This window comes from Hyaena hyaena, unplaced genomic scaffold (genome assembly GCF_003009895.1).
Source record: "Hyaena hyaena isolate Hyena2069 unplaced genomic scaffold, ASM300989v1 scaffold_101, whole genome shotgun sequence".
NCBI lineage: Eukaryota > Metazoa > Chordata > Mammalia > Carnivora > Hyaenidae > Hyaena > Hyaena hyaena.
This window is the reverse complement of record NW_024080733.1, coordinates 2860559-2884932: the sequence shown is the minus strand read 5'-3', so window position 1 is coordinate 2884932 and position 24374 is coordinate 2860559. Positions and strand designations below refer to the sequence as shown.

The 24374-nt window shown below is 51.7% G+C and overlaps 1 protein-coding gene across 1 annotated transcript in view; it reads left to right on the top strand.

Annotated features, from left to right (window-relative positions):
* The window catches only part of ABCA13 (ATP binding cassette subfamily A member 13), a 326881-nt gene that overhangs the window by 231792 nt on the left and 70715 nt on the right, over positions 1–24374 (top strand). Inside the window, exons 52-56 of the mRNA XM_039235661.1 lie at positions 8297–8351; positions 9753–9930; positions 11801–11916; positions 15052–15208; positions 20157–20410. Of these exons, the coding sequence (XP_039091592.1) occupies positions 8297–8351; positions 9753–9930; positions 11801–11916; positions 15052–15208; positions 20157–20410 (760 nt within the window). The remainder of the gene's footprint in view (positions 1–8296; positions 8352–9752; positions 9931–11800; positions 11917–15051; positions 15209–20156; positions 20411–24374) is intronic.

Here is a 24374-nt window from a genome sequence, read left to right as displayed (position 1 = left end):
TTGCGGGCTTCTGCAGGGCCTTGTCTGGGATCCGTGGGAAGCCGTAAGGACACCAGGAAGTTCACTGCCACCCGCCATGCTGTTCCTCACGTCCCGAGGGCTGCAGACACCTGCCACCTTCCTTCTACCTGGTGTGTGATGTCTGAGTCCTCATAAGGGAGGGGACCTGGCAAGACTGGGTTTAACCCATCTTAGAGAATCCAGAACCTGGTCTCTGACTTTTTAATCACAACCTTCAAAGCCAGAGGGTAATGGAGGAATATGGAATATGGAAAGAAAAAGAAAAGCACACTCCCAATTCTGTACTTAACAGAGATGTTGCCTTAAAGTAAACAAGCCATCAAGATGCAGTTATGTTGGATGTAGCTCAAGAAAACATGCTGTAGGTATATTCCTTTTTTTGTGAATATAATTTATGGTCAAATTGGCTTATGTACAACACCCAGGGCTCATCCAACAAGTTTTACATCTATTCCTAATAAAAAAGAATGCCCAAGAACAGTCATTTGAGAGATTAATCAAAAATAAGACCTTGAGGGTGTTATGCTGAGTGAAATAAGTCAGCCAGAGAAGGACAAATATCATATGTTTGCACGTATAGGAGGATTAGGAGGAACTTAACTGAGGAACAAGGGGGAGAAGAAGGGGGGAAATGGTGGGGGAAAGGGAGAGAAGCAAACCATGAGAGACTCTTGAATGCTGACAAAAACTGAGGACTGATGGATGTGCGGGGGAGGGGGGATGGGCATGGAGGAGGGCACTCGTGGGGATGAGCACTGGGTGTTGTGTGGAAACTAAGTTGACAATAAACTATTTGTAAAAAAAAAATAATAAGATCACAAAAACATTGAATGCACAGAATGAATAAAAGACCTCGGTGAACATTGGTTCCTGCGAAAACATGTGTGTGATGAAAACATTAATTGAAGGTCAAGATCGATCGATGGAGCAGAAGATGAAGAATGTGAAACATCATTCAGTAATAACATGTGTATGTTGAGAAAACCTAGGACATTTGGAAGTGATTAATATCAACGTGTAAATAATGGTTCCCTCTGGTTGGTCTGAAGTAGGTTAGGATTTAATCTTACTCTTTATTTTACAACTTTTTACAATTGGCATCTGTTTATTACTCCATAAGAGTAATAATTAACTTCAATATCGAGGGAAAAAGAGCCTTTTTTTCCAGGAAAGATTAAGAGGAGGCAGACAGAGAGAAAGCCATTAAAACACCTCCTGGAAAGTTCATGCATTTCTCTTAATACCCTGTTGAACCAAATGACCATGTTCGTCCTCTGTGTCTCCCCAGTGGCTCACAGTGAATTAACTGAAAGAAAACAATCCTTTGCACGTATATTGATGCTAAGAAGACTCTGTTCTGCTAAGATGCTTACACACATCTGGGCATTAATGCGCACAGAGATGTACATTTTCTAAGAGGAAGGGACCCTAGTGACTGTTGAATTGAAGACAAGTATCTTCTATCAGAATGGGTAGGAGACAAAAGCACAGATGTGCATTTTTACGAATGACAGATATACAGAGTCTGGAAGGCATGATGAGAATACTAAATGAGGGAGCTGATGTTATACATTTGTACGTGGCTGTGGGCCAGTTTGTGGAGAAGCTGAAACATAAATGATAACAGTAATCAAATGAAGAGAAATCATTCAAGTGTATTCAGAATTTACATGTTGAAACCTCATTTCTGAAAACCTCTGATGGGATGCCAGAGAGCCCCTCTCCCCGGGGGCTGAAACCGCAGCCCCTTCCTTGAAGAGCCCGGACCCCTCACCACCATCGTCAGCCGGATCCCGTCACAAGGCCATTGTCACCTAAATACAGTTCTGAACACACATATTACAATGGGAATAACTGCCTAATTACGGAGATTGTCCATTGCAATAATGTGGATTTTGCAAGGAGAACATCAAAGGCTACAAACGATTTTTCTAGTTGCACATAAAATGGATAAGAGGGATCCAGAAACTCAGGATTGTGGGTCTCACTCTGCTGTATTTCACCTAAGATAAGTCAATAGAACGTCCCTCTGCTTCGGTTTCCTTCCCTGTGTCCCCTTTGGGCCCCCCACTCCCAAAAATGGCCCATCTTCAAGTTGAGCCCTGTCCTGTAGGGGAGAGGGGGTAGTCCCACTGGCAGCATGCTCATCTGTGACAGTCAGGTCCCCACCCTGTGTCTGTGGGTCTGCGGGAGGAGCTCTGATTTCTTAAAAAAAAAAATTTTTTTTAATGTTTATTTTTGGGAGAGAGAAGGAGGGAGACACAGAATCTGAAGCAGGCTCCAGGCTCCCAGCTGTCAGCACAGAGCCCGACACAGGGCTCGAACTCAAGGACTGCAAGATCATGACCTGAGCCAAAGTCGGACACTTAACCGACTGAGCCCCCCATGTGCCTCAAGGAGTCCTGATTTCTGAAGTTACTGTTTTAAGGAGCAGAAGGCATGCGGTACTGTGCACACACCATTTCTCTACCTTGTTCAGGGGTCTGAAGAAACTCAGAACTCGCGGGGAGGTAGAGGGCCGCCTACTCTGATCTTCCTCTGAGCGCGCTTGCACTTTGGAGAAAATAGGCACACACGACTCTTACTTGCTTTCAGTCTCTCCCGCTGTTTGCAAAATATAAACCAAATCTCAGCACCCATGTGGAGAGATGTGAGTTTGAATTTGAAATCTGTTTAATGCGGCAGAGCTGCTTCTACAGAGTGTAGTGAGAACAAATTGCAAACTTTGCAAACTAGCAAATTGTGAAAATTAGCAGCATTCGTAAACCAAACAGCCGCCGGGGGTTCCTGCTGCGCACCTTCCCTGCCCCGCCACCCCCTCGGGTTCCGTCTGCGCAGGGCACCTGTGTGTGTCACCGTGTCATTGGCCTGGATCCTTTCCTGGGGGGCTCACTCCCCACCTGCTCCCTCCCTGGGGCCGCCTCCTCTGTCCTGGGACACCTCCTGAGTAGCGGTCGGTGCCCAGATTCCTGTCACGCAGAGCAGAACAAAACCAGAGCCTTGTTGATTCCGCTCTGACGCTGACGTGCTTGCTGTCCTCTTTACTGGTGGCGAAAACCCCAGCGAGGCTCAGGGCTCGGAAAGCAAGTCGAGGGGTTTTCCTGCTCATATCTCATGGCTTCCTTCTTCAGCACCACGCTGTGCCACCCTTTCTTTCTCGAGATCTTGCTTTCAAAGAGCATTGTCACTTTCACGGTGGACATGGGTGCAGCTGTGAAGATTTCATGCCACGGTGGCCCTTTAAAGAGGTGCCTACGGCGCCTGGGTGGCTCAGTCAGTTAAGTGTCTGGCTCTTGATTTTGGCTCAAGTCATGACCTCACGGTTCCTGAGTTTGAGCCCTGTTTGGGCTCTATGCTGACAGTGCGGAGCCTGCTTGAGATTCTCTCTCTCTCTCCGTCTCTCTCTGTCCTTCCCTTGCTCATGCTCTCTCTTTCTCTAAGTAAATAAACTTGAAAAAATTAAAAGGGCCCTTGGGTGGCTCAGTCGGTTAAGCGTCCGACTTCAGCTCAGGTCATGATCTCATGGTTCATGAGTTAGAGCCCCGTGTCAGGCTCTGTGCTGACAGCTCAGAGCCTGGAGCCTGCTTCAGATTCTGTATCTCCCTCTCTCTGCCCCTCCCCTGCTCACACTCTCTCTTTGTCTCTGTTTCTCTCTCAAAAATAAATAAACATTAAATTTTTTTTTAATTAAAAAAAAAATAGAGGTGCCCAGGATGCTTGAGTCGTGAGCACTAAGCTGGAGAGCTGCCTCCCGGCCGCTGGGGCTCCCTGCTGGGAGGGAAGGCAGCTTGTGTGCTTCTTCCAAAGATTATAGTTAAATATTTACCGTGTATAAAATATGCAAATTATAGGGCTCTTCAAAGTCAGCCTCAGATGAGAGGCTGTGGCCCCTCTGAAGTATTGATGTGGAGGCTCCCTGGAAGGAGCCACCGCTGTGCTTTGCGGGGTCCAGCAGCCTGTCCTTCTCAGAGCTGGGGTGGGCAGAGCCTGGGCGGCCTCATTTCGGGAACGAAAGGACAGACAGACAGGGCAGGACGGCGCTCCTCTCCTGCGCCTCATTACGTGAAGTGCACACATGTCTCCCCCGCTGCCGTGGTGAGATCCTCACGTCTGAGGGCATGGTTGTGGCACCCACCGTGTCCTGAGCACAGGGGAGGGTCTCGGAGCCCTGTGTGCTGGGAGGTGACGTGATGGCCCCGCCTCGGCCAGGCACAGTCAACTGCTCGGCAAAGTTGCCGCAGTTCTGGGCCTCTGTCCTGGCTTCCGGAAAACCAGGGTGTGCCCACGTTGGAATACTTCTCGGGGCCCCATTTCCCTGGAGGAAACTCTGCTTCCCGAATGCTGCAAGCTGACTTCACAGGATCTTCCCCCACCGTGTGCGGGTTTCTGCATCTCGGAATTCATCTTCCGATTACTGAGTGAGAGAATGGGTTGTGAAAATGTCCGGCCCAGGGTCTGGCGCGTCGGGGTCGCTGACCGAAACAGGCGTCACTTGCTTCATCTGTGAGCCGAAGGCCCCATGTATTCCCACCTCCCAGATTAAAGCCAGGGAAGGATAATGAATCTGGCTACGTGACAGTGAAGGGCAGTGTATTCAGAACAGAGGAACGGGTGGACCGAAAGCCAACACTGGGGTGCAGTTTTTAATCTCTCAGCGATGACCCAACGGTTTAAAGTTAAGATGTTTATGCTGCCTGATCAAAATAACCCAATCGTGGTAGCTTAACATTTTATAATTGAACGCACCCCCAAAACCTCTGGCAGCTTTTCACCGAGGAAGGAGCAGGGCAGGGACATTGGACCCCGAGCCTCGTTCCCCACCTTCTGCATGGATACATTCCTTGCAAAATCGGAAGCACGTGTGGAAGGGAGGCAGGAGAATGAGGGTCGTCCCTGCAGCCGGAGTCTGGAACCCCAGCTAAGGCACAGGCTGCCAGACGCCGGGGAGGGGGCATCTCCAGTGTCTGCGCTTGCGACTCTGCCGTGCTGTCCACCGTGCTCACACGGATGTGATGGGGCTGGTCCTGAAGGACGCACAGCACGTCGCTGCGGGGATTTTCATCGCAGCCACACCTCTCTGCTCACAAGTGCGTAAGGGGCTCAGGGCATGCAGAGCGCCTTTCTCTTCCCCCTGCGGCCCCGTGCGCCTCCGTGGGAAGGTGATCCAAGATCAGCATCCTCACCAAGCCGCCGCGAGGAGAGAGGGGCTGGACAGAGAAGCGCAGACCTTCCTCCACTCCTGAGGGGGTTTTGTCCTGATAAATTCATCTTCAGTCGAAAACATCTTAAGCAGAAAATGCACTCAACACACCACCCTCCCGCACAGCACGGCGGAGCCCGACGCGCCTGACCCGTGCTCGGAACTCTTACATGACCGACCGGCGGGCAAAGTGCTTTTCTCACAAAGCCTGTTTTACAGTAAGGTGCCGAAGATCTCGCGTAAGCGGCTGAGTGTTGACCTGAAGGTGGGAAGCCGAAGTGGCTGCGTGGGAGCAGAAGGGTGCTCGGGGCCTCGGTTGTGGACCCTTGTGACCACACAGCGGCCTGGGAGCCCCTCGGGCCCTACTGCGTGCCGACAGCGCGGGAGGAGAGCCCTATTCACCAGAGCACGTATGCACATCAGTCTTGCACCGTCAAGGAGCCTCTGCGTAAGAAGAGGAGAAACACGTCTGCAGCTGAGGGTGACAACACGCTGGCAATGCTGTTTGTCCCCTGGGAACGGTGGGAGACTCGGATAACGTGAGAGTTTGGACCTTATTCTGGAGGCGTCTTGTGTCCAGATAAAAAAATATGGACTCCGTGTTTTCTTTCTGTTTCTCCTTGGAAACCCTCCGGAGCTGCTGGAGGGGGTTGGCGACACTGGGGAGAGGGGTGAGTGTCCTGGTGGTGCAGGGCAGGGGTGCGGTGTGCAGGGCTGTGGCCTGGTGCGTGGGCGCAGACGTGGTGTGGAGGAGGAGACCCTGACGGCTTCTTAGACGTGTCACGAGGGATGGCAGTGGCCGGAGTGAGGATGATGTAACTTTGAGTTTGGTGATGGGGGGGGAGGGAATGATGGGGACATTAATGGTCCCGGCCAAGCTGGGGATCCTGGCTGGGCCTGCATTTCTCCTAGATGAGGAGGGGAATCTGACTATGGGAGGGGGTCCTGTTTCATCCCCGAGCAGGTGAACTGCCTCAGTCCTGGTACTGACCGTCTGCAGGGAACGCAGACCCCACGTGTCAGTGCCCTTCAGATACCAGCCACGCCCCCAGGACCCCAGGCCGCCCTCACTTCTGACCAGTTGGAGGTAAATTCAAGGAGCCCCAGGACCTTGTCTGCTTTGATAGTTCACCAGAACGGCTCACGGCCTCAGGAAGGCACTGCACTTACAAATGGCATTAGCGTAGAGGATGGAAATCGGCTGGGCCAGCCTCACGGTCTGGGGGAGAAGCAGACCCCTGTGCCCTCTTCCCCTGAAGCCCCAGAGGCCAGCAGGCCCAATGCGCCAGCCCTCCGCTCACATGACCTGTTATATCATTTGAACCTGGCTCCTTGGACAAAATCTACCGTCTAGAATACTCCTGTGCTTCATGGCAACTCTTAAGCTATCAGAAGACATGTCCTGCTGCATCTTGCCCCGTGTGTGTGTGTGTGTGTGTGTGTGTGTGTGTGTGTGTGTGTATCTTCAGGTTCAGCGAGTCCAAGATGCTCCCATGTTTCTAGAATCCTCCCATTCCCAAGCCCCCATCAGCTAACTGAATTTCTCTGAATGCTTTCTGATCTGGAAAGCCCCGATTCCTGTGTGCAGCCACACACGCCACTGAATACACACGTCACCCCCCTCCCAGCACCCAGTGGGACACGCACCGCCTCTGGGCAGGCTTCCAGGGCTTTGTAAGCCCCTGCACGTGCCCCTGACAGCGTGGGTCACGGCACATCATGGGTCACCGCACGTCAAGTCAGTGTGCGAGCTAGAGGGTGAGGGGGCCGGCACGTCCTGTGAGGTGGGGGTGAAGGCCACGCTGGGGGAAAGAGAGACAGACAGGAGAAAAACAGGTGGGGGTGTAATGGGTCCAGACAGGCAGGGGGTCAAGACCAGGCAACTGAGTTCAGCACTAATGTGAACATAGATCCAGTGCAGGATCTAGGAAACCGCGCGCCCGGCACTGAGCGCACACAGTGGAGGCCTCCAACAAACCATCTGGACGATATTCATTTAAAGTCAAGGAAATTGCTCCGGAGCACTGTACGGTGGGCTTGCCGAATCCATAGCCTCCGCCGTTCTTTCTGCTGTGAAAGAAGTTGCTCCGGTGTGTGGCTGAGCCTGCGACGGAAAGGGAAAAGCTGGCACCGCCGCAGAGGGGAGCGGGTGGCCGTGGACGGGAGTGCAGACTCGCGGTGGCACAGCCGTGGGGCGTTTGGAGAACTGCAGCTTTTCACTTATTTATGTTTACTCCTGCCCCTGTGGTGTTTCTGGAAAGATCGAATATGCTGCCATAAGCGAATGCAAAACACGATGATAGGCTTCATTACGTGAGCCCACAGCGGGAGAGAACACAGGCTGGCCCCCGAAACGTGCCCGTTGGGGTGGCCTCCACACACTTCGCTGCGGGCCTTTGAAACAGCCGGTCGGAGGAGGGAAAACCAACTGCTCTCACATCGGACAGTAAGGGGAAACGCAAGTGGTTTGCCTGGAGTTTCGGAGTCCCGATAGCAAACGGGCTGGCTCGGCTGGGGTAGGGAAGGCCGTGTGATGGCAGGAGCAGCCTTTTTGGTAAGATCCTTAAAATTGCTAAGTCGGTGGCGATTTCTCCACGGCGGCTGTTGTCTGCACACACCCCCGGAAGGCAGACAGACAACACAAAACCGAAGAAGGGGCCCCACACACAGCTCGGCCGTTGAGACCGTTCGGTGTTCGCTCTGTCTAGACTTGGCTTGTCGAGAGGGATGTTTTTGATTATTGGCCAGGTTCCATCAGATAACCCCCTTGCGTGTGTTATCGAGTCTTTCCGAGTCTGTTCTTCCCACCCCGACAAATACGGCTGACGTATTACTTACGCCGCAGGATGCTTATAAGGATTGGGGCATAAAGTGACAGCCCAGCGTCTGCCGGGCGAGGTGTGTTCAGGACGTGCTGGGTATTTCTCACAGGACCGTAGGGTCCCAGTGTAGACTGGCTGTGGATTTTCTCTTGTGGTGTTCGTGGGTCATGCCTGGGGGGCAGGAGGTGCCTCGCAGGCACAGGGTCTGCTCACCTGCGGGCAGAGGGCTCACCGATCCATTTGTCCTTCACAGGAATAACGCTCTACAGCCACCCGTATGGAGGGGCTTTGCTGAACGAGGACAAGATGTGAGTCCCAGGACCCCTGGGTGAGGGCGGAACAGAGTCTATGGGTGGCTCAGCGGTGATGGCCTGCCGCACTTGCGCGGAGGGGTGCTGGCTTGGGCATTTCTTTGCAAAGTGTCAAGAAAATGGTTGTTAAGAGGAGAATGTGCATTGACCGAGTTTAAAACATGAGCTTATCCTACACCCCAGTCTTTCTAAGTCAAAATTGGTCTGAAGAAGCGATCTTCCTGAAATTCAGGGGCTCCACATCTTCCAGACATTTTTTAGGGGTATAATCTCTTTTATTTGAAGATTTTTTTTTCCTATTCCCAACGTGGGACTCAAACTCCTAGCCCCGAGATCAAGAGTCGCACACTCCACTGGCCAGGCACTTGGGGGAGGGGCAGAGAGAGAAGGAGACACAGAATCAGAAGCAGGATCCAGGCTCTGAGTTGTCAGCATGGAGCCTGACATGGGGCTTGAAGTCACGAACTGCGAGATCATGACCTGAGCCCCCCAGGAGTCCCACTTGAGGTACAGTCTTAAACATGGTGTTCGTGTAGGTGAGCATAGCAAGGCCTTCTGGAAAATTCCTCATGCCAGGCTTTGCTCACGGACAGATGGGGGATAAAGCCGCTTCTCTCCCTGTTCAGAGCTAAGTGTTAGTTTTCATTCCCTCCTAGAAGGCGGGGTACTTCTGCCTGCCTTCTTCTTTCCCACCCCCTTCCCCTTGGTACGGCAGACGCCGGCCACAAGTCTGGCTGTGGGCTTGCTGAGCGAGAGATGATGCACCACAGTGGACACTGTGATGAACCATGTCTTCCCTCCAGCCTTCTGCATGTGTGCCGGTCAGGGCTAAGGAGGGGGCAGTTGGCAGCCCTCTAGTTAACAGATGACCAAGAAAGTGCCCTGTGTGTACTATCACAATTATTATTCCACCTCTTTCCATTACAGAATCATTTTGATATTCTGACAGACTAAATCCAGAGGTGGGCCAGCGACCTGGGGATCCCCAGCTAACACCCCCTCTCCTTCCCTGCACATGTCTCAGCATGCATATGCCCGTGGTCCCAACGTGGGCAGAGGCCACAGCTTGCTGTGGACACCATGCTACGGATGTCTTTCATTATCACTGGGGAGTCGGGCTCAGGCGTCCAGCGTAAACTCTGAGATTGGCAGGCTCTGAAATGTCCCCTCACTTTGCACCCCTCAGTTGAGCCTTCTAGAAGTGGGGAGCCATCGCCTACGCCTCCTCAGAGGGCTATCCGAGGGCCGAGTCCACGTGCTTAACCAGCATGCCCTGCTCACCCTAAGTTCTTGATTCGTGGTTTCCAGCGCCCTTCCCCTCGCGGCTGGTCGTCTCCAGGGGAATGGAGATGCGCGTCCTTCGTGTGAGCCTGACAAGCTGTTGTGTTCTGCCTGCAGCATGGAGAGCATCCGTCAGTGTGGCGTCGCCCTCTGCATCGTGCTTGGCTTCTCCATCCTGTCGGCATCCATCGGGAGCTCCGTGGTGAGGGACCGGGTGACCGGAGCCAAGAGGCTGCAGCACCTAAGTGGGCTCGGCTACAAGACGTACTGGCTCACTAACTTCATGTATGACATGGTAGGAACCCAGAGCCACATCCCGTGCGCCCGAATGTGCGCGTGTGCGTGTGTGCGTGGGTGTGTGTGAGGAGACGCCGCTGCAGACTGTCCACACGAGAACGGATCGTTGCATTGGTAAGAGCGGTTGACAGACTGTCCACACGAGAACGGATCGTTGCATTGGTAAGAGCGGTTGACAGACTGTCCACACAAGAACGGATCGTTGCATTGGTAAGAGCGGTTGAGGTTCAGGTTCCGTCTCCGTCTCCGTCTGTCATCTGGACGGATGACTTCCTAAGACGCAAGACCGACCAGCCACACACAGGAGCTCCGGGCACTCACTGACCTGCCCGCCAGTGCAGTCTCTTGTCGGGAAGAAGACGCCATAATCCTCTACTATGCTCTTTTCAAGGGGCAGAAGGGGAGATGATAAAAAGCGTTAGAACTGACCCTCCGTCCCCCCACCCCCAGTGACCGCAGCCTGGCGTGTTCTCCTGGTGCTCAGCTCGCCAGTGGACGCTCTCTAGGTCATGGCCCTCCTCCCGCGGAGGACAGCATCAGCGCCCTTCGTTCCCCGGGCCTGCAGACATTTATCTGGAATCAAGAGCCTCTTCGTAGAGAAAGGGTCAGGCTGTCCTCGTGAACATGCCACTGTCCCGCCTTACCTGTGATGGTGCTCGGGGACCGCAGCTCTTCCGGGGAAGGAGGAGGCGTCCCCAGGGTGGGAGCATGCGAGGTGGGGGTGGGTGTCCAGGGCACGAGGGGGCCCGTCGTCTCCCAGACTCCAGCAGTCTGTCCCCCCCTTTTCTGCAGCCCTTACCTTATTATCCCCTTGTCCCTGCTGCTGAACGTGGCTCCTCTGTTCCCTGCGATGCCTGCCTTGGGGTTGGAGGGCAGAGAGTATTTTCTTCCTGGTTGACTGTGTCCTCCATCTTCATCTGATCATCTCCTGCCTCTTAGATGGATTAAGTCACTCAATTAGTGGGTATTTTTGGAGACCCTTCCTGGGGCAGGGTGTGCCCGCGGTGCTGGAGACAAAGCCTCGACCAAGGCACAGAAGTCCTCCGCCCCCTTGGCCATTGTATATTCTCACGAGGGGAATCGGGAAACAAACAGACCAACAAACACACCAGATCCAGGGACTAGATTTATTGTAGGGTGACTTAGATCAGGAGGCGGGGGAAGGACTCGTGGGGAGGCAGCGTGGAGACCGAGCTCTGAGAAGCAGGGAGGAGGCAGCCCCGTGGACAGCGTGAGGAAGGGCTTGGCCAAGGGCCCCGGGAGGAGAGCGGCGGGCGTGTGGGAGTCCTGGTCAGTGGAGGGGGGGAGGGAGGGGTTTGTAAGGTGGCCTCCATCTTCCTGTCCTCGAGTCCAGGTGTGGGAAGAAGCCACGTGTCCTGGAAGGTGTCAGGACCCCTGGACCTGCCCCGAGGGAGGAGGGGGTGGTGGGTTCCAGGGCGGCTGTCACAGCAGGCCCCCAATGGACGGTCTGTCCATCCTGGTGCTGGAGGCTGAAGTCCAAGACCCAGGCGTGGCCGGGCCACTGCCTCCCGAGGCGTCTGTCCCGGGCACATGTCTTCACGTGCTTGTCCCTCCGTGTGTCCTGTTCTTCTAAGCACAGAGTCATGTCAGGTCGGGGCTGCTCCAGCGACCTCCTGTACCATTATTGCCCCTTTCGAGGCACATCTTCGAGTACAGTCCCATTCTGAGGTCCTGGGCCTTCAGCATATGCCTGGGGGGCGGGGACACAGTGGGGACTCAGTCCAGCCCGGACGGTGACTCCCGGGGGTGAACCCCGCCGTACAGACGGGTCGGCTGCAATACGGGGAAGGAACCCTCTTCGGCAGGAGCTGAGCCGAGACACCACCGCCTTTTTCTTGTTCCCCCAGGTCTTTTACTTGGTTTCCGTGTGCCTGTGTGTCACTGTCATCGTCGCCTTCCAGTTGACGGCGTTCACGTTCCGCGAAAACCTGGCGGCCACGGCCCTCCTGCTGGCGCTTTTCGGGTGCGTGATCAGAGATTCCGCTGCAGAATTACGGTTTGTCTCCTGGAAGAGAAAGTCCCCCCAGACGGCTTGCAGCCCGCCGTCGGCTTTGTGATGTTCTCTCTTCTCCAGCAAGTAGGGTGCCCTTGGCAGGGCCGCACAGCAGACGGGCTGAGTGGGTGATGCTCGCGCCCCACGGAGGGGGCGGCCTGGCCGGGGAGGCGTGGGCTGTCTCCACCCCGGCCCCCAGCCGTCTGCCAGACTCGGGCGGTCGGAAGTAGACTCTAGGTTACTCTCACTCTGACATCCATCTAGAGCGGGAACCCGGACTCCAGTTAGCACCCAAATGGCCTTTCAGAGGAGCCTCTCCGGCGAATCCTCATGTCTGGCACGATTTTCCCTCTCCCGTGACGGTGGGGTCTGGAAGCGTGGGGTCTGCCTCCATCGGTTTCCTCAGAGGAGAAACAGCAAGAGCAGAAAAGTCACTCTATAGATTTCCCATTTTCTTTTCAAAGTGTATTTATTTATTTTGAGAGAGAGAGAGCAGGAGCCGGGGGGGAGGGGCAGGGAGAGGGAGAGAGCCCCAGGCAGGCTCCATGCTGTCAGGAAAGAGCCAGACGTGGGGCTCGATCCCATGAACCGTGAGATCGTGACCTGAGCCGAAATCAAGAGTTGGACGCCTAACTGACTGAGCCCCCCAGGCACCCCCAGAGTATTAATTTTTATTCACACTAATCAGGATTGTTGTGGGGGCTCCTCAAATTATACCTGCCTGGTGTCCAGAATGTAGAAGTGTGTGCCTTCTTATATGTTGGGCCTACGTACAGATCCAGGCTGAGCGTGTGAGACACACTTGCTGAGTGTAGGGAAGATGAGGAACATGCTAATTTATTATAATTCGAGGCTAATGATTTTTGAAGACAAAGCGTTCTGCTTTATTTCCACCCAAGATGACAAGTAAAATGATTTTTGCACAGATCACAGTTTTGTCAGTGATCCAAAGCATTTATTTAGGGGACAGAATTGAATCTAAACAAGTATATGTCATTGTTAGATGACTGTGTGGATGGATAGATGGCCGGGAGACGGAGAGACAGACACTCTCTAACTCCGTGGCCTTGGGAAGAGTAATTACTCCCTCTAAGCCTTGTTTTCTTCAGTGTAGAGCTTCCGTTCTGTGCTGTGAAGAGTCGATACTTCATACAAACCTCACAGATAGTAAGTGGAAAAGGGTCCATTGAATTAGTTTTGGCCCCATGGTTATAATGAGAACCATTCTTGTATGTGGAGGCTGTTAGGTCACAAGGTGTGAAAGTGCTTATGGTAGCGCCTGTTTGTTATCCTCCGCTGGAAATGTGGGTTCCCAGATGTAAAGACTCTGTATGAGGGGTCCTGGTCCTCTGGAAAAGGTGTGAGTCATTTCAGTGTATTGATCCTGTTGAATGGATGGTGTAGTCGTGGCTCCTGATGGTGGGATTAAACATACTCCACTGTAGCTCATTTTTGAGCTTTAGGAAAGCGGAGTTCATGGAGTTTAAGGTAACAGACAAAATTAAAGGTTAGAAATTCCTGAGAACCGTGTTTGGAGGAGTGGACACGAAGCTCGTTTCTCTCAAGGGCACCTTGGAGAGCCTGGGACTAGTCGCTGCATGTGCGCCCACAGCATTTTCCCGAGAATTCGGGAGCTCACGGATCCCTGGCCACATGTCCAGGCCTAGCCGGGGTGCTGCCGCTCAGGTGAAGAATCCAGAGGTCAGATGGCCCACAGGGGTCTGCAGACATAGCAGGCGGTGCCTGAGGCTGGGGACCCCAGGGAAGAAGGTCCCCGAGGAGGCTGGCTGGGATCATGGGGCAACATCCTGGGGGCCGTAGGGTCCTTCTCACTTACACGGGGTTCTTTCGTCGGGGCCAAGCCACCCCGTGGGTGCCCCGTCTCCCTCACACGCAGGTGGGCAGGGGTGCCAGCCCTGCTTTGTCCCCAGGAGGGAGGCATGAAGAGCGGGAGCACAGTGTCGGGAAGGCTAGGCACCAGAGCGCACTGCGACCTGCGGACGGGCAGGTGTTAAAAGGGGCTTGGAATCACATGGAGTTTGGAATCTGAAGAAATTAGGGATCAGATAAGCGCATCTCAAAGAGACCCAGAAGATATCCAGTGACAATGGTCTTGTTTTCTTTTTTCCTGCTCGATCTAGCCAGGAAAATGTTATATTTAAGCTGGAAAGTGGGGACAATTAGCATCAAAAAGAAGAAAGGAACGCCAGAAAGAATCTAGTGTCTGTGAACAGTGGGAACCATGAGAACATATTTGGTGCCTGTTTGGTGTTAACGGTTGTGAGGACGGACCGCGGGGTCCTGTTCCACATCTTAGAAAATTCACGTGGTGTGGATGAGGGGCCCGCTTTCCCAGAAAACTCCGTAAATTCCACAATGAGTGTGAACAGCAGGCCCCTACCCAGCAAATGCCAAAATTATTAAAATTATATTACATCCTAGAGATTGGTACAGCCACTGTAGATTGCACTAAAAAATAAATTAGGCTCTAGAAGCCTCTTTAAATTAAAAAATTTTTTTTTCGTGTTTATTTTTGAGAAAGACAGAGTATGAGCAGGAGAGGAGCAGAGAGACAGAGGGAGACACAGAACCCGAAACAGGCTCCAGGCTCTGAGCTGTCAGCACAGAGTCCGACGCGGGGCTCGAACCCACGAACTGTGAGATCATGACCTGAGGCGAAGTCGGATGCTTAACCGACTGAACCCCCGCCAGGAGCCCCTCTTGATGGCTTTTGATTCTCACTTCAACAAATAGGAACCATTTGTGCTTTACTGGTGAAGATCGGAGGAAAGAAGTAAGACCCAGGCTTGCCCCTTTGGGCGAGGGACGTGGGGACTTCCTCCAGGTTTCAGAGTCCCAGGTGTAGGTGCACACGGCCCAGGGGTTGACCGTACCGTGTTGCTGCCGTTATTACCCAGTGCTGCCTGGAGCCTCCCGTGTGCTCTGTGTTCGGGCGATACCGTGGGATTTGTCGTCAGTGCCTTCAAGTGTGTCTCTGTTCACTAAGTGAGGAGAAGCGACCAGGCCAACAAATTCTACGCTTCCATCTTTGTACAAACACACGTTGCAGGAAAACATACATGAGTTTTCCCCTTTGTTCTTTAGATACGCGACTCTCCCGTGGATGTATCTGATGTCCAGAATCTTCTCCAGCTCCGACGTAGCGTTCATCTCCTACGTGTCCCTGAACTTCATCTTTGGGCTCTGCACCTTGCTGATGACCGTCATGCCCCGGCTGCTGGCCATCATCTCCAAAGCTCAGGTCAGTGGGCTCCCGCCTCACCTCCCAGGGCACCCCGAAGATGCGCATGTTGCCTCTTCCTCCTGCCGTTGCTTTTCCAGCTGGAAGGAAAGGAAAATGTGCCAGTTGCTCACTGTCTTTAACCTCTGGGAAGACAGACGGACCCTGATAAACACAAACATCTGGGCCAGTAGGAGAGCCGCGCTCAGGCCTGGCGAACATCGAGGGCAGACGCCCGAGAATGTTCTCCGCTGCTTTCCTGTTTGTTGATAAGTTACTGATGGCTGCTTGGAAGGGCAAATGAGGGAATGAACTGTGTCCCACCCGTGTGTCTCAGGATTAGGAGTCAGAGCTCCTCTCTCTGCGGTCACGTGCTTGCTACAGCATGAGGTGGCTGCTGTGGCTTGCCACGCTCTGCGACCACAGGACGGCTGGGTTATTGGGGCGGCTCTGCCCCCTTTCCTGAGAGCTCCGTGACATCCCGAGTCAGCCACTTGCCGAGTGTGCCCTGAGGATGGCCTCTGTTCCCCCAGGGAGGGTGTGTGACAGTGCATCTCCGACCCTCTCCAGCAGGCGCTCACATCAGCGAGTCGCTTTCCGGGGACCGTCCCGGCACACGTCTCCATCAGGCTGGATCCGGTGGTGCCCCGGCCACACGCCTGCCGCCCATCTCCTCTCCTGGGTCTTGTCTGCTGTGTCCCCGCCTCAGCCTCCCCTGCACTTGCCCTGGGACTGATGTCAGTTTGCACTTAGTTCTGTCCTCTTCATCCCTGCTGTCTGCTCGGATCCTCATTCCTCAGGCGTCCGGGTGTGCGATTGGCCGGTGGGCTGAGAAGTTAGCCTGGAAGAGGGCTCAGCCCCTCCAGTGCTGCCGGCCCGTCTCTGGCCAGTCGGGGACGGACGCCTGCCTCATTGGGGCCTGGGCGCTTGGAGACGTCCGGGGATGGCCACCACTGTCCTCTGGTTCTGCGCCATGTTGGGTGGAAGCACCAAGTACGGAAACATTCATTAGGCATTCGATGGAGGAAACGACCTGTTCGGGGAGTTTTGCAGGTCAGGTGTTAACACTGATCTGTACTAATGGGTAGCCTGTGTGTAGAAAACTAATACAACGATCGGGCTTTAGCTAGAGGAGGAAGGTAGAGGAAGCGTTACACGACTTTCCCCTCCAGCCCGCCGGGCCTCTGACGGGCTCGGGCCACGCGGATGTCCTCAGGAGCTATGAGGGGGAAAGGAAATAGACTCTGGAGACGCTCCGGCTGTGGGAAGGGTGAAGCTCTAGGGGATGGGATCGCAGGAAGAAAGGAAAAGGAGGGAGATCCCCTGGACCCAGAGAGGAGACAAGCCGGGAGCCTCCGTGTCCGTGACATTCTGGCACAGAGGCCAGTGTCCAGTTACAAACGGCACTGCTGACATAGGTCGATGGGCAACGAGTTGCTTGTGGGACAGAGGACCAAGTTCGATTGCTAACAAGTAATAAGAGACATCTCACTGTTGTGCTAAAGTCTTTCTTTCCCTTTGCGCTGTATTTTGATATTATTTACTTAAGAAAACCAACGTCATAAAGCGGTGATTTCAAATATTCACTTGTAAGCCTCCGAGCAATAAATATATTCTTCTAGAACCAATCAGAGCTGACTGAGTTCTCAGATCAGCCTCACGAGGCAGTGAGCCAGGTTGTATTATTAAGCTTTGTGCCTCCACATAATGATGTTAATTGGGGTACTGTAATTTTTACCCGATTACAGTTTTTAAGCAGATTTCTCTTTTTTTAAATTTTTAAATGGGTTTTTAGTTTTGAGAGAGAGGGGAAGAGAGAACGAAGGAGGGGCAGAGAGAGAGAGAGAGAGAAGGAGACACACAATCCAGAGTAGGCTCTGAGCTCTGCTGAGCACAGCGCCTGATGCAGGGCATGAACTCACGAACTGAGGGATCATGACCTGAGCCAAAGTCAGATGCTTAACTGACTGAGCCACCCAGGTACCTTTGGTTTCTTCTTCTTTTTTTAATGTTTATTTATTTTTGAGAGAAAGACAGAGTGTGAGTGGGGGAGAGGGAGATCAGAATCGGAAGCAGGCTCCAAGCTCTGAGCTGTCAGTGTGAGCCCAACGCAGGGCTTGAACCCACGAACCGCAAGATCATGACCTGAGCTGAAGTCAGACTCTTAACTGACCGAGCCACCCAGGCGCCCCGAGCTGATTTCTATAGAAAATGTATTTTGAGTTCTAACTCACAATCTCAAACATCTTTCTTTCTCACTGGTGAGAATCTCAGTGTTTCAGGGAGAGAGAGGTCAGCAGAGGAGAAACTCAAGAGTTACAGGAAATTATTTCTTTGCACACTTCATCAATGTGCAGTTATCTTAAATAGGACAGGTATAGATTGTTATTCTCTAAATAACAATCCTCATTGTTAACATGTGGATTACTTGTGGTGCCTGGTGGTCTCAGTCGCTCAAGTGTCTGACTTCAGCTCAAGTCATGATCTCACGGTTGGCGAGTTGGAGCCCCATGCTGGACTCTGTGCTGACAGTGTGGTGATTCTCTCCTCTCTCTCTCCTTCTCTCCCTGTCTCTCTGTCTCTTTCAAAATAAATAAACTTAAAAAAATTTTTTTTAAATGTGGCTTCCTTAGTTACCAGTTCCTGAGTCAGAAGCTGTAATATTCTACCATTTCTACATTCTAACCAGTGAGAGAAAATCCTTCCATGTGGCACATTATTTGATTCATGGGCACAGTTTTATAAAACCTGGGATTCATAAGCCCCATTAGGACTGGTTGAAATCTATAAAGAGTGGTAGGTGGTCAAGACGAGAGTTAAGGGAAAATGAAATGAAGCTTTCATGTCTTTCCCATGTCTGTATGCAAAAGACAATCAGCCATAATGAAACGATTCTTGCCCCTTTATTGGATTTTCTGTTGCGCCCAAATCAAAGTATTTAAGACTACATTTAAACAAGTCTGGCTATCAGTTTCCATCGTAAGGGAAAACTGGACATTGTCTGGGGTGAAATACAAAATTGATAATTTTCTAAACTACTCTTTAATACGTGTGATACGGCATACCCCTGTTGTGTATTCTAACGTACACGGTATGATGGGTTTGCACCCTTATAAAATATCTCTGTTGTATCAGTTGTTGAGTTTGGCCATAAGCAGAGAGCAGCTTTGAACACGTGAGCCTCAATTCTTGATTCTATTTCCATAGCTTTGTCAGGCAGGCGGTAAATGTGGTCTTCCTGGGTTACATGCTCAGCTACTCTGTGTCTAAAAGTCAGCTCAGAAGACCCCTTTGCAGTGAATTTTTTCCAAAGGCTGCGTTCCTTGGTGGAGAGATTTTATTCTTCGGGCTAGAAAGATCAGGGTCAAGTCCTGATCCTACCACAGTGTGGCTTAAACACATCCATCAGCCTCTTGAGCCTGTGTCCCCAGTGGTAACTGGGTCTACCTGTCAGGACTTTGTACCTTTATGGAGAGACTGAAGTGCAGTGGCTTCCCTCAAGGTGCCAGACTGTGGTAGTTTCTAGGAAGTCCTAGTGGATGACAGTTAACACTGTGACAATTCTAACCTCATTATGAAATAAAGCTCACATTCATAAAACACCAGGCAGTAAGAAAAATAGCAAACTTTATGGGGAATGTTGAATTTTTATATATATTTAATTTAAAAATTGTATATTGTTCAAGGATACAGCTTGTCCTGTATTGTTTTTTATTTTCTTGGCGATTATATACAATTCGATGTTTCCTTCTGTTCTCTTATTTGTCCTTGGCCTTGAAGCAACACTTTAGAAACACAACTATATGTATATGTTAGAGTTTTTACTTATTTATTTTGAGAGAGACAACACAAGCAGAAGAGGGGCAGAGAGAGGGAGAGACAGAATCCCAAGCAGGCTCCGCACTGTCAGCACGGAACACGATGACGAGCACGAACCCGTGAACTGTGAGATCATGACCTGAGCTGAAACCAAGAGTCAGACGCTTAACCAACTGAGCCACCTAGGCACCCCGGCAACTACACATGTTTAACATTTACTGTATGCCAAGTTTGGACAAGGCATTTTACATGTGATTTATGTGTTCCCAGCGACAGCTCCCATGTCACCTGTGACTGGGAATGTCACCTAGGTGGCCTACCTGGGGTGCTATAACACCTGCCACAGACCGGGTGGCCTGAACAACAGATACTTACTACTCACTGCCGGGGAGGCTGGGCGTCGGAGATCAAGCTGCCTGCAGAACCAAGCTGCCTTGGTTAGGACCTGCTTCCTGGCTTGTGGACGACCACCTTCTAGCTGTGTCCCCGCAGGGCAGAGACAGGAGACGCTGGTGTCTCTTCCTCTTCCTACAAGGGCACTGATCCCATCGTGGGAGCTCTGTTTTCACGACCTCATCCAACCCAAACCTCTTCCTTAAGGTCCATCCTAATACCATCAGGTCTGGAACCGTGAACTTGAAGGACACAAACATTCAGTCCATAACCTTTAACCTCCAAGTCCATGTCCCTCTCACGGGAAAAATACATGCATTCCATCCCAGCAGCCCTGAGTCTACACTTACTCCAGCATCAACTCACAAGTCTTCACCGAAGTCTCCCCTAAATCAGGTGGGGGCAAGACTTCATGATGTGCCATGAGACAGAATTCCTCCCCACCCGTGAGCCTGCAAAGCAGACGAGTTACATGCTCCCAGAGGACACCTGAGGAACAGGCTGAGGATAGACATGCCCGTTCCAGAGGGAAGCTCAGAAGGAGGAAGTAGGTTTGGGCTCCTGCTCACGTCACCCCCTAGCAATGCAACCACCAGACCTGAGCCTTGAGGATTATTCTCTCTGGTTCCGTGGCCATCTGCACGTGTCGCTGAGTGGCTGGGGCAAGGAGGACCTGGAATGCAGGGCCGACAAGGGAGAAATGGAGGTTGTTCAAAGCTTTCATTCAGATCTCTTTTCTCTTTCTTTCTCCATACAGAGTTTGCAGAACATCTACGATGTCCTCAAGTGGGTTTTCACCATATTTCCCCAGTTCTGCCTGGGTCAGGGGCTGATCGAACTCTGTTACAACCAGATCAAGTACGACCTGACCCACAGCTTTGGCGTTGATTCCTACGTCAGCCCCTTTGAGATGAACTTCCTGGGCTGGACCTTTGTACAGTTGGCCTCACAAGGCACAGTGCTTCTCGTCCTGAGGATTTTGCTGCACTGGGACCTTCTCCATCAGCTGCGGTACGTCCCACGGGGCTCACCCTGGGAGGGTGCTGACCTTTGATGGGAGATGGAGACAAAACTCCCTTCTGGAGATTGTAAGATAGGAAATGTGTCCCATGAGTGCTACATGTAGCTATAATGAGTGCAGATTGTGGGCGCCTGGGTGGCTTAGTCGGTTAAGCGTCCGACTTTCGCTTAGGTCATGATCTCGCGGTTCGTGGGTTCGAGCCCCGCGTTGGGCTCTGTGCTGACTGCCAGCTCAGAGCCTGGAGCCTCTTTCAGTCTGTGACTCCCTCTCTCTCTGACCCTCCCCTGCTCATGCTGTCTCTCTCTCTCTCCTAGAAATAAAAATATTTAAAAAATTAAAAAAAAAAAGAATGAGTGCAGGTTGTGAGTTTAGGGTTGTTTTTTTTTTTTTTCATTTTTCTTCTTTCTTTGCTTCTTTTCTTTTTTGATCACTGTGAGTCACCAACCCCAGGAAGGAGAATGTCAAAAGATAAAGCACCATCCTGTGAGGTGATCATTTCAATGATTTCTTTTTCCCCCATGGGAAGCGCTCAATTTCCCAACATGTTGGGTGAATGTCATTGATACCATAACATAAATCATTTTTATGGCTAAATGTCATTAACTCCTGGAATCAGGAATGGATAGAAACTCAGCACTGATAACCACCTCACCCTTTGCCAGATCCTGCTGCTGTTAATGCTGTGTTCTTACGTTTGTTAGATGAGGGTGAACATCTGCAGCATGAGGAATATATATGTGTATCTGTGTATTTCTTTTTTTTTTAATTTTTAATGTTTATTTTTGAGAGAGAGAGAGCATGAGCAGGGGAGGGGCAGAGAGAGAGAGGGAGACACAGAATCCAAAGCAGGCTCCAGGCTCGAAGCTATCAGCATAGAGCCTGACGCGGGGCTCAAACTCATGAACCGTGAGATCATGACCTGAGCCGAAGTCAAACACTTAACCAACTGAGCCACCCAAGTACCCCTAATATTTCTTAATACTGACATTTGCATATACCCCATATATAAATACATAATAATATAGAACTTAGGCTTATGTTGATGTGTCTACTTATGTAGACACACACATCTCTGTTATTCCTAGTGGGATTTAAGGTGGCTTTGCAAAGATTTCTAGAATATTGCCAGGTAACACATTTTCGATGGCCACGGAAGAAATGTGCTTTCCTGGGTCGGCCTCACAGGGGCGTGTCTCTCCCTCCGTGACCCATATGGCCTGCATCCACTGACTCGCTCTTTCCAAGAGCTCTGTTTCTCTCTAGAGTCACCTATGAGAGGGATCCTTCATGGAGAAATTACTAATGAGGACCATGTTGCTGGAGAAAACCGGTCAAGGATCACGGGCACGTTATTAGTATTTTGTGATGATAACTTGATAGAATTGACCTGTCCGTCTTTTCAAGGCACGCTTCCTTTATGATTCCTTCCAATCTGCTAAAAGCCGTGAACTTCTTTGAATACAAATCCCAAAGGCTGTCTTGAACTGGGCACTGTCACTCTGGAGTCCATAGCTTTCCAGCATCTGACTGAATTTGGAAGAGAATTTGGAGTGCTTTTCAAATGTAATTGGTTCTGTGATTGGCTCTTGTGAGTTTAATCTGTTTTAAACCCTAAATTGTGGAATCCTGTTGGATGGATGGATTTTAAGGGGCCCCAGTTTAAGGTAGCATCAAAATACTTAAAAAAATTGTTTTAAGTGTTTTTATTATTTATTTTGAGACAGAGATACAGAGCATGAGCAGGGGAAGGGCATAGAGAAAGAGGGAGACACAGAATCCGAAGCAGGCTCCAGGCCCTGAGCTGTCAGCACAGAGCCCGACTTGGGCTTGGAACCCAGGAACTATGAGATCATGACCTGAATCAAAGTCGAACGCTCAACTGACTGAGCCACCCGGGCGCTCCAAAAGACTTTTATTCTATTCTTTTCTAGTTGATTCAATTCCATTTCATTTATTTTACTTATTTACTCAGAGAGAGAGCAGGTAGGGGAGGGGCAGAGAGAGAAGGATAGAGAAAATCCCAAGCAAGCTCTGAGCAATTAGGGCAGAGCCCAATATGGGCCTTGAACTCACAAACTGTGAGATCATGACCCAGCTGAAACCAAGAGTCAAGACACTTAAACAACTGAGCCACCCAGGCGCCCTAAAAGACTTCGATTCGATTCGATTCGATTCGATTCCATTCCATTCCATTTATTTTATTTTTTACTTATTAGAGAGGGGGAGAGAGAGAAAGAGAGAGAGAGAGAGAGAGAAAGCAGGGGAGGGACAGAGAAAGAGAGGGATAGAGACAATCCCAAGTAGGCTCTGAGCTCTCAGGGCGGAGCCTATGTGGGCCTTGAATTCACCAACTGTGAGATCAGGACCCTAGCTGAAACCAAGAGTCAGGACGCTTAAACAACTGAGCCACCCAGGCGCCCGAAAGACTTCTTTTTAACAGAGAAGTCTTCTGTATTCCTCTGCAGAGCATAAGTTAAACCATAGTTTAGAATAATGTCTGTGCTATCCCCAGTAAATAGTCGGTGTTTATTGCTCGTTGTCAGCGTGGAGGCCGCAGGGCACTGAAATTCAATCTAATGTAGACACCCGCTGCCTACCACTCCCTACAGATGACTACTGCAGTGACCACCCACCACATTCATTTGTTTTTCCAAATGCACATCTAGCCAGGTCACCAACCATTGCCTACATGAGAAAATCCAAGGTTCTTAGCCAGGCCCCTCAAGCCGGGCTGCTCATGCTGTGTAGAGCACTCTGTGACCCTCACTCTATGCCCATGGGTGGCGTTTGCCTCTGGTCACTTGCCCAGTCGGGGCCTCTGGGAGGACTGGCCTCCCTCACTTCCAGCACCCACTCCCGGGGCTGGCTTGGTGCCTTCCCAGCCTATGTTTCTCTGATGGGGCCGCAGCGTCTTTTTATAGCATTTGCATGTTACTCTGCTCCACCTGACTGTCTGTGCCTCGGTGCGGGTGCAGCTGGGTCATGGGAGAGAACAGGAGACCCCGCCCTCTGCACCTGGCACGGACGGTGCCTGCTCGTGCACGGGGCCATGACCCACTGCTGTTCCTGGGAGCTGAGCAAGCGAGCCCACCTCCACGCTGTCTGTCCTAGCCTGCGCTGACCCTGACCCGCTGTCTGCTGCTGGCCTTCGGCTGTGTGCCCAGAACCCAAGTCTCCACTAGGACCTGAGCGCTGGCCGGATGCTGGTCAGGCTCGCTGCGTCTGGGGGCCTTCTAGCCTACACTCCCTCTCTCCCATCTGGAGCCGGGCTTTGCGCTCTGTGCCCTCGGTGCTGGCTGGGAGGGAGCGAGCACAGGCTGCAGGACAGACTTTCTCTGCCCAGTCTCCGGTGCCCGTGTGTATCCCTTCTCAGCCGGAGGGTGGCTAAGTGGCACATTTCCGGGCACAGTTAAGGGTGCTCTACATGTTGGGTTGTCCTGTGTCCGTTAGAATGACTTGACGCATAAACAGATATACTTTCCGCCCCTACCCACCCCCAACCTGATCTCCGAACCTCTGGGGATGCCTCCGAGGAGGTACCTGTACAACTTTCCAGGTGATTCCTGGGAAACAGGAAGGAAGATGGGGCTCAGTCTCACCTCTTTGAGTCAGAAAAGGCTGCCGGAAGGACAGGCGCACTGGAGGGTCCAGGGATGCGCCTGCAGCCAGATAGGGGGACGCACCCGCCAAACAGAGAAGCACGTAATGGGGTGAATTTTCACAAAGTGAGCATACCCACGTTCCCTTTCCCCAGACTGTCAGCACCTCCGAAGTCATTAACCACCTGGTACGGAAACGCTGTTCTTGCTTTGTTTTGTTTTAACACATTAAAACCATTACTTTTTGGGGCATCTGGGTGGCTCATTCGGTTGAGTGTCCAACTCTTGATTTCATCTGAGGTCATGATATCACAGTTCATGTTTGAGCCCCACAACAGCCTCCAAGCTGACATTG